Here is a 14,227-nt window from a genome sequence, read left to right as displayed (position 1 = left end):
TGACGAATGTTGATCTCTTTGCGTGATGCTTAATTGATATGCTAGACATATATCTAAAATTCATGTGCCACAAGCTTTCCATTCTATCCCAAGCCAAGTCAATGGCTTGGAGAAAACTTGTTAAATCTGACTTAATAAAAGAAATCATGTACACCACATGGTTGGAAAATACAATTTAGTAAAAAAAAGAAAATGGCAAATGATGATGAGTACTGACTACATTAACCTAAACATTGCATGTCATAAGGACACTTATCCGTTGTCAAGCATAGATAGGCTTATTGACAACAGGACATGCTTTGAATTACTAAGTTTTCTTGATAAATATTCAAGGTAGAACTAAATTAGGATGTACCTTCTAGACAAAGATAATACAACATTCATGATCAAAGGTAACTTTTATTATAAAGTCACGTATCAAGATTTGATGGATAAGATTTTCTCAAAGGTGATCGGTAACATAATGGAGATTTATGTTAGTGATATGGTCGTCAAGTTGACCACAACAACATATCATTCTACCCATCTAGAGATGGTATTCCACATATTGAGAATGCATAACATGCATCTCAACCTTGAAAAAGGGTTTTTCTAGGTAGACGGAGGAAAGTTTCTCAGCTTTATGATAATTCAGTGCGATATCAAGGCGAAATCCGGCAAGTGTACAATTATTCTTAGTATAATGATCCCCCAAAACTTGAAATAACTCCATTGCCTAAATGGGAAGCTTGTGATTCTCTCAAGACTCCTTCCTTGTCTCACGGAGAAGGCCACCTTTCTTCAAATTATTGTAAGGAGCTAAGGAATTTTAGAGGGATGATAATTATGCAATAATGTCCTAACAAACAAAGAAGGGTATTTCATCTTTGCCCATACTTTTCAGTTTCTACCCACACTCTACACTCATAATGTCCTTAGCAGTTTCATGCAAAGCAATTAGCTCAATACTAGTTCAAGAGGAATGTTGAAAGCAACATTCAGTGTATTTCAATATTTGGAGCATAAAACTTCTCAAGGAATGAAACCAAACTACAAAAAAATTACTATTGACACTCATCTTCTCATCATGGGGGCATCAATGTTACTTCTGTAGCCTCAACATCAATATCTACACAAATTATCCCATAAAACAAATACTATAGAAACTCGAGCTTGTGAGGTAAATGAATACTTGGTCCATCGAGTTGTCAGAGTTTGGATTGAAGTTTTAGAGTAGGGCCCAATGGAGGCTCAATCTTTTGTCGATTTCGTCATCAAGCTACCATAGATAGAGAAAAACTCACTTCGTCGTAATGTGGATGGATCTTCAAATAAGAAAGGCACTGGGGCAAGTATCAACTTGGATGGAGCAGATAACATCATTATTGAATAAGCTATTCAATTCTATTTTAATACTTAAAATAGCCAAGCTAAATACAAGGCTTTTATTATCAATTTGAAACTTGCACAAGAACTCTGTGTAAAATAGCTAAGATGCTAAAGTGACTCCCGACTAGTCACCAGACAAATAAATGGAGAATATTAAGCCAAAGAGTCTCTAACTCAAATATTACCACATTTCCAGAAATCCCATAGGATAGTTTGAGCAATTCAATGTTACTCAACTGCCTAGAGAAAGCAACAATTGTGCCAATGTCCTTTTCAAGCTCGTCAATACTAAGAAAGAAGGAAAACATCGAATGCTCATTCAAGAGATTGTGACTGTTAAAACAACTTCACGCACAAAAGAATATATTTTCTTTGTAAAATATGTGCTACCTTCGTTGATGAGATAAAAGTTATTAATATAGTCACTTACAAGACGTCGAGTAAAAAATAAAACAGCCCCTAAAATATCTCCCTAATTGGACTTTTAAAATAATAACTCTCCTACTTGGCTTTTACTGTGATCGAACCTAGAAAAATAAAAAATCACCTATTTTACTACAATATAGACAAAATAAACAAATAAATCCCTTTTTTTTTAATTTAAGTTTATTTAACAGTGACAACACAAAGTTGGGACCATAAGGATGCGATGTAAGTCAACATAGTTAATCCTTACTGAATGACTCCCATTATCAACTTCATCATCAATGACATCTTACCAAGTGATATTATAGAGGCTAAAAAGGTATGTCACTAGCCATCACTCACTACAAGAAAAATTGAAATTATCTACAGCCAAAATCCGTATATAAAACTCAAAATCCGTATATAATTGAGTTTTATATACGGCCCAAAATCCGTATATAAAACCCTCGTAAGTAGAGTTATATACGGAAATATCTGTATATAAGTTATATACGGAAATATCCGTATATAAGTTATATACGGAAATATCCGTATATAATTATATACGGATATTTCCGTATATAACTTATATACGGATATTTTCGTATATAATTTATATAAACCTTTCTACAAATATTTCCGTATATAATTGTGTTCCATTCCACTTAAACCGATACAGACCTGGATAATTAAGACATAAGCACAATTTATAGATGCAGACCTGGATATTAAACATAAACACATTCATATGCAGTGCTGACTATTGAATCATATAAAAGAAATAAGACATACACTTAATCCACAAAAAGTATTGTTTACATAACAAACATTAGGTATGAAAAGATTCATCTAAATAAGTTCAAGACCATAAGCTTCATCTAAATCAGTTCAACAACATAAGCTTCATCTAAATTAGTTCAACAATAAGAAAGTAAGTTCTATAAAATGTCTAATGACGCATATGATCATTTCCATCATGTGGTTGATCTGGTGGTGGTTGTTGGACTAGTGATTGCTGGTTTGGAGCTTGTTGGTCTGGACCTTGGTGGTCATTGGCTGCTTCATTTTGATGTTCAGAATTTGGAAAGTTTAAAAATTGTTGTGCAGCTGCAGCAGCTGAAGGTGGAAGGAATGGAAGGAGGACACCAAGAAAGCCGTGAACCATTTGAAGCTGCTGGCCATATTGTTGTACCTGTGATTTAAGATTATTAATTACTTCTGAATTTGGTGCCTGAGTGGAAGAAGATGCCTGTGTCTGTCGGATGTAACTATCGACACAGTCATCTGTGGAACTGACATGTCCAATGCCATATACACGTCCCTTCTATCTTCCACCAGCAACATCTAACCAGCATTGGTTTTTCAATCTCTCCTCCTCCGCAAGGTCTAGGGGACTACATGCGGAGGCACCAACAGATGCATTCTCAGATCTCATTTGAGAAAATTTGGCTTGAAATTGTTCCTGTTAAAGGAATAAATATTATCACCAAACAATAAGCTTTGAAAACCGACAATGTTTAATGAGATAGAGTTAGTAGATACATACATGGGTCCGCCTAGACCTTTCATCTACAAAGTCCCCTGTTGATTGACAAATGTGTGTTTATTGAAATATTTCATCAACATGAACAGACCGTCCAAGCTCCTGCAACTGCAAACAATACGAGTTGTTAATAAATATTTGTAAAGTTTATGATTACAAATTTAATAAATGAAATGTATAAGTTACATACCAAACGAATAGCATGCTCATGCACACTAATAGATCCTCCCGTGTGCAAACAACCACCCTTTTCAGATGTCCGATTCTTCCTAGCTGTTTCACACTTTTTTCTATACACCGGCATGTTCCACTTTTCCAGAAGAGCATTCCAAGTATCATCCCCCAGCCAATTAGGTTTGTTTCCTAGAGTTCTAGCTTTTTTATACATCTCTGAGAGTCTGTGAGATGCCTTAGTGTGAAATTTTTTTTTGACTTTGTTCTCATCTTCAGGCTTCCATGAAACCTTTCTCTTTTATATTACAAAGAATAGGTTTGAATTAGTAGAAATGAAGATGAAAATCTTTATAAAATAAATAATTTAGTTTCAAAGCATGTTATCATATCCAAGATCAATCATGATTGACATAAGACTTCCATAAGTCATAACTCAGTGATGTAAAACCGTATATGTGTCAACGCAGGATATAAATCTTTTGTGTAACACATGTGTATCAGAGGGTGCGGAAACATGTCACAACATGGAAGAATATATCAGATATAAGGTAATAAATAGCAAATAACAATTATTGCAGATAATTTCATAATCACTATATAAGAAAATGTGGAGAAGTAGAGGTTGAAGTTGTTTAGAACAAAGCAAGCAAGGAAGATGGAGAAATGAAGAAAGAAAACACAGACAATGAGACTAACAACTGGATAAGCTTTATTACATGGTGATGGAGTTTTGTGGTTTGAATGAAAGTTTTTATTTTGAGGGAATTGAATGGAATGGTTCTTCCATGTTCAAAGGAAGAGAAAAGGAAGCTGAGAGTGTTGGTGGCTGGTGGAGGCATTGGTGGCCTTGTTTTGGCTCTGGCTGCAAAGCACAAAGGGTATGCAGTGAAGGTGTTTGAGAAGGATTTAAGTGCTGTTAGAGGTGAAGGTAGGAACAAAGGCCCAATTCAACTCTTGAGCAATGCCCTTGCTGTGCTGGAAGCCATTGATAAGAGTGTGGCATGGCAGATAATGGAGGTTGTCTGTGTCATTGCCAATAGGACTAATGGCTTTTCTGATGGTCTATCTGGAGAGTGGTAATTTGTTAGGAAGTAAAATCCAATTCTTAAAATCTTATGATTTCCAATAAGTTTTGATCAATAATAAAACTTGTCTTAAAAAGATTGTGTTGCTAGCATTTTTCATTCTAGTCAATATGTGTTTGAATATGATTGAAAGAAACCACTGTACTGGGGACGCTGATTTTTTTAGTTACTATGTTAACCGAGCCTTCTTAAGGTTTGTAGTTGAAAAAGTCTTGTTTGAGATCTTAGATATATTGTTTTTGACTATCTCAGAAGGTTTTAGGTGGTTTGGTATACAAATTGTCTCTTGTTGTCACTCTTTTCTTTTTCTTTTTCCTATTTCCATTTCAGGTTCGGTGAGTTTGATCTTTTGACTCCAACTTCAAGGAAAAGGCTTCCTCTTACNCTAGTCATATGTAGGATGACACTGCAAGATATATTAGTCAATGCAGTTGGTCCAAACGTACTAAGAAACATGTTAGTTCTTTTGAGAATTTTTAAATTAACGTTTTTCTGAAAAACTAATTACTAATTGCAGAAGGCTCATGTTAGTTCTTTTGAGAATTTTTTAATTAACATTTTTTCCACTCACATCAGGTTAAAGTGATCCTTGAAAAGGGTGAGCAACATGATGGTGATATCGTTACTCATTAATAAGTGTTTATAATATGAATTTAGCATCTAATGCTTAAGGTTGTCCATGGCAAAGGATCGAAGTTCTATATTCAGTTTTCCATATTTCTCTTACGTTGTGATGATCCTTTCCATATGCTCTATCATCTTATCTCTGTCTTGGAGCCAGTGTTGCAGCTAGTGTGATGTGAATAAGATTGACACTGATTACAGGGAATTAGAGTATGTTATGTGCTTTCTAAAGGGGTTGAGAATTATATACTAATGTTAGGACTGAAATTCTTCTCATGGAACCTTTGCCTAACATCAACAAAGGTCTTTCGCTCATTCTTCATAAAGAAAGACAACTAAATGAAAGTTATCATACTGATAGCACTCATCAACAACAACCAAATACAACAATCAATAACATATCAGAGCAATCAACAATGTATCAACCAAACATAGCAACATGACATATTAAGGCATTAGAGGATTAATCCTTAAATACCGGTATTGTATGAATTATTTGTAAGTTGAGTGATGGCATTTTCTCTACTAAATGACATCTTAATTTATAAAAATGTGTACCTTAAAACAGTCGAAGAAAACATCTCTAGTGGGCTTAGGGATTTCTCCCCATGTTAGCCAAGGCTCATCAAACTGTTGCTTGATGGTAGCTGTGATTGCCTTTGATGCAGTTCTTGTTGGATAAAACCTAAACAAAAATTAAACTCAAACATTAGAATAATACAACAATCATATGTAAATATAAACATACATACATACATACATATATATATATATATATATATATATATATATATATATTAATTGAGTTAAATTTTGTTTGTTACCCTCCTCCAATGGGTGTAATCATTGGAAGACTGTTGGAAACTTGTTCGTCGTCATTGGCGGCTGAACTGGAATGTGGATCTGCATCCACTGTACCAGGTGATGGTGCAATATTTGCAGGAGTTGATGGGTTAGAACTAACATTGGGAGAGAGTGATGTCATTTCATTAGTAGGCAATTGGCATGGAGTGGGTGTCAAGCCAGGAACTTGTAATGGTGATGCAAGAGAGGTAGGTGTAGATGTGTGTGGAGTGGGAGTCAAGCCAGGAACTTGTAACGGATTCAGAATAAATCTACCAGTGGAGGTAGAGGTAAGGGTAGTTGCCTGAGTGGTTGAACCAATTTCATTATTGAATATTGGAAGCAACTTCATTACATAAGGTTTCTTCCCCTTATCAAATGCTCCAGAAGGTGGAAGAGGAGGGCCAGAACCACCTGATGCCATATTCCTGAAGGTCCAATGAACAAATGTCATAACACTTCAGTTTCTACTAAAGTAAAATGTTTCAGTACAATTATCGTGCAATATGGAAACAAGATCAAATAAATCACTTGATGTAAAAAAGTTTCAATCCTTATTCAATATTTGAGCTACATCTCATATTACATCTTCCTTAAAGGAGTTAGAAGGAACTTTTCAATCCCATTTAATCATAAATTAGCTTTTAATGTTAATAGAATTTTCCCCAATTAATTTATAATCAAAACTACATACTTAGATCGTACAAATTCAGATTTCAAATTCACAATCATATATTTAGTTATATTTCCTATCTTACCAATAAATTTGTTTCTATTTTTTTAGTTGTTGAAATATTGCATTCACTTTCAGTTTTATGCATCTTTCAAGAACATAACATATTTCATGTATTTTAAATTTTCGCATCTCTATACAATATAGGCTCCAACAAACAAGTAACTAACAAAAAGGTTTTACTTCTAGAAAAACTTGAATATTTGTAATTGATTTTTTTTATTAAACTTTAATCTTTACATTTTTTTTTCAATTAAATATCTTTTGTTTGATCTTTCCATCATTTATCTGTTTATAAATATAGATAATTCACAAAAGAATTGCACCGAAAAACTTAAAGTACAAATCTCTTTCAAATGCATTTTTCAAGAGTGATAGTTTCTTGAAATTTATCATCTTACAAAGGCAAGCGACAAAACACCATTGTCAAGACAATTACAATGTAAATGTCCAAAAAAAAAAACACATAAGGAGGACATCGACATTACTTTCATCACTCTATCACCTTAACATTTCTTTTTTGACAATTCCATAAGTAATTCACTACCATGTTTAATTCACATGAGGAGGACATTGCAATAATAAGCAATAACAAGCACAAACACTCCTACGCAATGAGTTTGAAAATACATTAGGCCTATGGAAGGTATTGGGATTTGATAAGAATTGAAAAAATAGAAGCCCTTAACTTTATTCAGTACTAGAACTTTGAAATTCATCTTCGTTGTCATCTTCACCTTCTCCCTCTTCATTGGATTCTTCTGATTCAATTATATCTTTTTGCCCTTCAAATGAAGAAATATTATTGGGGTCCACTTCTTCAAGACCAACATTTACATCTTGTAATCAGACAACTTCTTCAACTTCAATGACATCATTAACATGTGACATTTCCTCCACTTGGTATGGCACTTCCATTTCTACATCATTAGAATCAATGCGTCCTCTAGGCTTCGTCTTGATCGCAACACACCAACCTCGTTTGTCCGCGCGTGATGTAGGATATGGTACATAATAAACTTGTTGTACATTATGTGCAATTATAAAAGGATCAAACAACACGTATCTTTTATCCATTCGAAAATCCACAATGCCATACTTTGAATCTATCCTTGTACCTACTCTCGATGGATCAAACCAATTGCAATAAAATAATACAATTTTCTTTTCTGTGGTTTTTGAATTGTATTCCAACTCATAGATGTGTTTAATCACACCATAGAAATCATCTTGACCTCCTTCTATTACCCCTTTAACATGAACCCCACTATTTATTGTCCTCTTGCCCTGGCTCCATGTATGGGTATGAAATTTGTATCCATTAGCAAAGAAGGTGTGNCATTCCTTTACGCACCTTAATGGAGCAAGTGATAAATCTCTAAGATGTTGGTTCCTCACACTTAAAGGCTCATCATGAACCTACAACCATAAAGTATATGAAACTATTGAATAATGTTATGATTAAATAATTAAGGAAGAAATGAATGAGTAAGAATGATTGGAAGTCATACTTTTTGCCTGAACCATAATGGGAAATTGGAATGTATGTATGCTGAACTGTTGGACTCAGATAGTTGATAAGTATGTAAGAATGAGTTGTCGACATGTATGACGAGATTGGATCAAGGACAACAAAAAATATATGAAATGAAATATTTTGGAAATATTTGGGATTTTGGAGGCTTACTCAAGGTAAGGTTGAACTTCATCGCAATTGATCAAAACATGAACATGAGCTGATCTCAATTCTTCATCTCTTAACCAATGTGTTGATTCCCTCCCAGAAGGACGACCAGGTTGGTGAAACACTGATAATGTTGTTAGAAGGCTCTCTATTTCAGTGTTTACTTCATTTCTAGTGCTTTTTGGTGTTAACATGAAGTTTTTGAAATAGTGGGAACAAAAATGAGTAGTCTCTCTGTGCAAGTATGATGCGCAAATAGATCCTTCAACCCTGACTTTATTCTTAACCGAACGTTTAGCATATCCCATGAACCTACAATTACGAAAGTGACATGTTACAATTTTTTAATTATGCCAAGTAATTTCAACAATAACATGTCATATTGTCACCTTTCAAATAAGTACATCCACCTATACTGGACTGGTCCACCAAGTCTTGCCTCATATGGAAGATGGATAGGGAGATGTTCCATAGAATCAAAGAATGAGGGAGGAAATATTATCTCCATCTTGCACAAAATGATTGGAATTTTTTCTTCCATCTTCACTGGGTCATCCTTTTTCAATGTTGTAGAACACAAATCTCTGAAGAAATGACTTATCTCTGTAATGGGATTGAGAACATGAGTTGGTAAAGAACTAAACGCTATGGGAAGTAAGCATTCCATAAACACATGGCAGTCATGGCTTTTCATCTCAATGAGCTTTCCCCTATTAACATCAACACACCTTGACAAGTTTGAAGAATATCTGTCGGGCATCCTAAGATCTTTTACCCAATGATAGACTTGTTTTGTTTGATCTGCTGAAAGTGTATAATTTGCTTTTGGCTTGTACATGTTTCCATTGGTATGACTTTTTAGCTCCAAATCTTTTCGTCTACAGTACAAACCTATATCCATTCGTACCTTTTCGTTGTCTTTTGTCTTCCTCGCAACATTCATCATAGTATTGAAGATGTTGTTAAAGAAAGTTTTTTCAATGTGCATGAAATCAAGATTATGCCTTAACAAATTATCCTTCCAATAGGGTAGATCCCAAACGATGCTTCTTTTCGTCCAATTATGCCACTGACCGTATCCATCAATTCTTGGTGCACCATTTTAAGTTATTTTAGGATAACCCCTGATTCTATTCCAAACTTCTGCTCCCGTCAGATATGGTGGTGCATCATTCATCTCCACTTCCCCCTTCTTGAAAGAATTTCTATTCCTCCTAAAGGCATGGTCATTCGGTAAAAACATCTGATGGGAGTCAAACCAGGAATTTTTTGCCCCATGATATAATCTAAAAGCCTTTGTATACTCCATGCAATATGGACATGCTAGTTTACCACGAGTGCTCAAGCCGGACAACATACCATAAGCAGGAAAAACATTAATTGTCCACATCAGCATGGCCCTCAAAATAAAGTTTTGTTTCCTTGAAATATCATACGTTAAGACACTCGTCCACAACTTCTTCAATTCGTCTATCAAGGGCTCTAAGTAAACATCTATGCCAACCTTTGGATTGAATGGCCCANGAATGAGACATGTCAAGAACATGTAAGGTTTAGACATGCAGATTTCTGGAGGAAGATTGTAAGGGGTAACAATAACTGGCCAACACGAATATGGTATATTTGATGTCTGTACATATGGGTTAAAACCGTCAGAGCATAAACCGATTCGTACATTGCGTGGCTCGATACCAAAGTCAGGATATACTCTATCAAAGTGCTTTCAGGCCTCTCCATCACATGGATGACGCAAATCACCATTTGTCGACCTGTTCTCATAGTGCCATGTCATGTGTCCTGCAATTTGTGTTGACGCATACATTCTTTGTAGTCTATGAATTAATGGCAAATAGAACATTGATTTCACAGGAACTTGTTTTGTAGTACTTGCTCCCGTCTTACGTGATTGATATCTTGGCTTTCCATAAAATTTGCATTCAAGCAACGCGCCATCATTCTTACCATATTCATTATCATAGAAAAGCATGCAACCATCCACGCAACAATCAATCCTCTGCGATTGTAATCCCAACTTTGATACACANTTTTTTGCATCGTAGTATGTCTTAGGCAAACCTGATTTGATGGGTGTTCCATCTAGAACCATTTTTGCAATAAAATCTAAGCATTGATTAGGAATGTTCCAATTTGACTTGCAAGCTAATAGCCTGACACACGTTGATAATTTCGAGTCTGTTGCTCCTTCATACAATGACTTGTTTGCATCCAATAATAGATTATAAAACCTTTGTGTTTCTTCATTCGGACTCTCTTCAATGTTATCTGAAGTAGATGCTTGGGACGACTCATTTTGCCTAAGAGCATCATGCACCATGTCTTCCATTGCCATAAATTGGTTAATTGGACCACCTTCCGTCTCTACACCCATCAAATTTTTATGATTTTGTACATCATCTTCTGGCATTCTTTCCCCATGATCCTCCCAAATGAAATAATTAGGCTTGAAACCCACCTTGTAGAGGTGAACCTTAACAACTCTTTCGTTCAGAATGTTTGTACAATCNCACTTTACACATGGACATCGAAGACCCCCATCTCTGCGATAACGTTCTTGTTCACAAGCTTTACGTATAAACTCTTCAACACCCAAAACAAAAGACTCTTTCAAAGCACCTCTTCCTCTATGACACCTATCGTACATCCACGAACGATTTGGTGGAGCACGTTCCATGGTCTGTACATAAACCGATTACAAAACAATTAGCCCATGCTTAATTCACGTCTCTATGTTAGGACACGTGCCCTATCAAATGGCTTCGTCAAGAATAACCTAAATTAATTTAGGTCCTCTTCTTTCCATCATATAATGTTTTTCTACATATGTCTATCTTACTATTTTTTTTTGTGCATGTAAATCACTATGTACAATATTGTTTTAAGCTTGAAATATAGAAGGGTTTCACTATGGGAAGTTGTGCTAAGACAGGGTTCAATCATCAAAATAGTATATCAAAATTACAGAGTCTTTAAGTATATTCGTCATATATGCTTCAATGTAAATAAACTCTATGAATGACATAGGTATGCTTCAATGTAAATAAACTCAATTGTCAATACTCTTACCTTTTGTCTTCAAAACTTACTTGAGAAATTAAAAACAACCAAATACAAGAAACCCAAAGTTGCAAACACTAGCAAGCTTCAAGATCCCTAGCAATTAAAAATAACTTACAATCAATATATTATTAAGCTGAGACAGATTTTCAATAAAGGAGTGCTTTTAGGTTTATGTAATAGAGTTTTTAAATTATACCTCCACAAGACCAGCATGAAAGAGATCAAAACCACCAACAATATATACAATGCCACAATCAGGTCCTGCACCTTGGAATAGAGTAAATAATCTGTCAACTCCTCTAATCCAGCTCAAATAAGAGAAAGAAAGAGGTAAAATAGTGGGCAGAAATGACAAAGGATATAGCCCCTACAAATAGCGTTGGGTTGGTTTTCTTATATGCTCTTTATTTCACAGTACCGTGGCCACCTTCACCAAGTCAGAATTAAAAACAAGTGAAAATCATTTGAAGACCGTAGGGATCTAAAATATTTCCTACACCATAATTTTGTATTGGCTTTTATATTAATGGTATGGTAAAGTGGATCACTGTAAACCAAAGACCACAACAATGCGGAAATAGAAAATGAGAAGATTCAAGAAAACTATAACTTTATCCACTTTGCATCAAAGAGTGACAAGTGGCAGAGGGGTCAAATGTGCTTACTTTAATTACTACAATCTAACTTTTCACCTCCTAAAAATTTGGATTATCCTTTTCTTATATGTTTAATTGTTCAATATATTGTTATAATCAAACGATTTCTCAAACATCATCTAGAAAATAAGAAACCGAAAGGATTACATAAAATGTGTACGAGTATTTTTCTTTAGATTAGAGACATAGATTGAATTGAAGTGTAATTGGCATAATATATTATTATGGGATAAAGTTATAGTTGAATTGCATATTATATTAGATTGTAAATAAGACAGGATTAGGAGGTTGAATACCAAACATACCTAACTTGTTAGTTCATGAATGTTTGATCCTCCTTCGCAAGTGTGAGAAGTACAAACTTAAATTAATGAGTATTATAGCATATTACAGATAATTATATATGTTGTAAAATACATATTTTTTAAATGAATTGTCAACATTCAAACCAAAAAGCAATATCCTGTTACCTTCTACAAAATATACGTTAACTTCCATCCAAACACATTGATTAAATAAATTGCTCATTTTTTGTCTGTAATTGACTGATAAAATTTCTACCTTAACACACAAAAATCCAATTTCGAGGTCAATATTGAAGCTTTGCTTTGTAGGTAGCTTCACCATGAAACAATATTTGAAGAATTCAAGTACATAGCAGAAATCCAAAACCTTAACAGAATAGATTTAAGAAACCAAAACACCATTTTTAATCCAAAAGCTTAACACAATATATTCATAGATTCTTTTACTTATATACTACTCATTTTACTATCATTTTTATCTAACATAGAACTTTCAACTTGAATTCCTAACATTTTGGCCATCACACACACACACACACATATATATATATCAAACCTTATTCAACAATCACTAAGGTTATTGAGTTATGATCTTACAAACTATTTGAACAATCAATCACCCTTAAAAACAAGGTATGTACAATTTGCCATGTGGATCCTTATTGATGAATATAAGCAAATTACTGCGTTGCAGGACTGGAATTACATACATATCAAATGTGGCAGTTCGTGAAAATTTTCGGAGGAAGGGAATAACTACAAAACTGATAGAAAAGGCTGAGTCTCATGCCAGAAGATTGAGGAAACCCCTATTTAAAGTATTCTCACATTAAGCAATTAGATTCAACAAACATCTCTGTCATTTGGAACTTCATTTCTTATGAAGACGAAATGGAGGTTGGAAATTGAAGTGAAGAAAGGATGTCTCAGAGGAAAAATATGAGATATGTAGACATACATGGGTCGGATTTTTGAAGTTCTTTTCATTGGTTCTGCAGTTTTTATTTTAGGTAAGTATGATCACTTTTAACATGACTGAATCTTTGCTTTTAGCTTTCAGTTCTCACCTACAAAATATAAAACTAATTTCTGATCACTTATGTCAATAAATCTCTTCTAGAGGTGCACAGAACATTACGGTATTGAAACTTGAACTGAGTATTCAATCTTCAAATTAAGCAAACCAAGCAAAACAACATTTTTCTGCATCTAAGAAAATTTAATGGCAAAGGATTTCACTCACCTCTGGTTCCTTCACTAAGGGCCTTCGCAACTTGCCAACAATCTTCTTAAACTGCCACACAATCGCCTCAATCGATGCCTGCAAACCCTCTAACTACGTCTTGCGAGCCGAACCACAAATGTGACGGATAAAACAAAGAAAAAAAGGGATTAGGGTTTACCAAGCATTTAACGATTTCATGGATTACCAACCATTAGGGTTTACTTACCAGATTCTCAGAATCCAACTACGCCACCGAAGAGTTTTAGTCTTTGATGAAGGACATTTCTTGGTGAACGAGGTACAACGACAGTGCTACGATAGTTGGACAGAGAGGAGGGAAGAACCAAGGGTTCGAGAGAGGGACAACGACAATGAAGAGGGCTCGAGAGAGGCACAACGAGTGCGAAGAGGGCTCGAGACGGAGATGTGAAATCGAGAGGGTTCGACAGAGAAAAGGTCGAGGGTTTGAGAACAATGGGTTTGAGCAAGAGAGAAAAGCTCGAA

At 34.8% G+C, this 14,227-nt stretch overlaps 2 protein-coding genes across 8 annotated transcripts; both read right to left on the bottom strand.

Annotated features, from left to right (window-relative positions):
- Positions 1-2,539: 2,539 nt before the first annotated feature.
- On the bottom strand, positions 2,540-14,227 carry LOC106778695. 5 transcript variants are annotated; one of them, XM_022776293.1, is made up of 8 exons: positions 13,742-14,227; positions 11,734-11,804; positions 11,544-11,630; positions 6,024-6,470; positions 5,758-5,884; positions 3,507-3,785; positions 3,320-3,424; positions 2,540-3,235 (listed from the first exon to the last, which is right to left on the bottom strand). In XM_022776293.1, exons 4-7 carry the CDS (start codon positions 6,464-6,466, stop codon positions 3,377-3,379), a joined length of 897 nt encoding a protein of 298 aa, XP_022632014.1. In that variant the 5' UTR covers positions 6,467-6,470; positions 11,544-11,630; positions 11,734-11,804; positions 13,742-14,227; the 3' UTR covers positions 2,540-3,235; positions 3,320-3,376. The 5 variants fall into 5 exon arrangements, with proteins under 5 accessions (XP_022632014.1, XP_022632015.1, XP_022632011.1 ...); XM_022776294.1 differs by having other exon boundaries at positions 11,564-11,630; XM_022776290.1 differs by lacking the exons at positions 2,540-3,235; positions 3,320-3,424; positions 3,507-3,785; positions 5,758-5,884; positions 6,024-6,470 and adding an exon at positions 9,816-11,154 and having other exon boundaries at positions 13,742-13,840; positions 13,950-14,227.
- On the bottom strand, positions 7,931-9,809 carry LOC111240728. 3 transcript variants are annotated; one of them, XR_002666270.1, is made up of 3 exons: positions 8,849-9,809; positions 8,287-8,771; positions 7,931-8,194 (listed from the first exon to the last, which is right to left on the bottom strand). XR_002666270.1 is itself a non-coding variant. In XM_022776295.1 (3 exons), exons 1-3 carry the CDS (start codon positions 9,445-9,447, stop codon positions 8,281-8,283), a joined length of 960 nt encoding a protein of 319 aa, XP_022632016.1. In that variant the 5' UTR covers positions 9,448-9,809; the 3' UTR covers positions 7,931-8,280. The 3 variants fall into 3 exon arrangements, 2 of the variants coding, with proteins under 2 accessions (XP_022632016.1, XP_022632017.1); XM_022776295.1 differs by having other exon boundaries at positions 7,931-8,332; positions 8,463-8,771; XM_022776296.1 differs by having other exon boundaries at positions 8,463-8,771.

The sequence above is a fragment of the Vigna radiata genome, unplaced genomic scaffold (assembly GCF_000741045.1).
Source record: "Vigna radiata var. radiata cultivar VC1973A unplaced genomic scaffold, Vradiata_ver6 scaffold_437, whole genome shotgun sequence".
NCBI lineage: Eukaryota > Viridiplantae > Streptophyta > Magnoliopsida > Fabales > Fabaceae > Vigna > Vigna radiata.
Note: the sequence above shows the minus strand (reverse complement) of the source record. Positions and strands in the feature narration are given on the sequence as shown.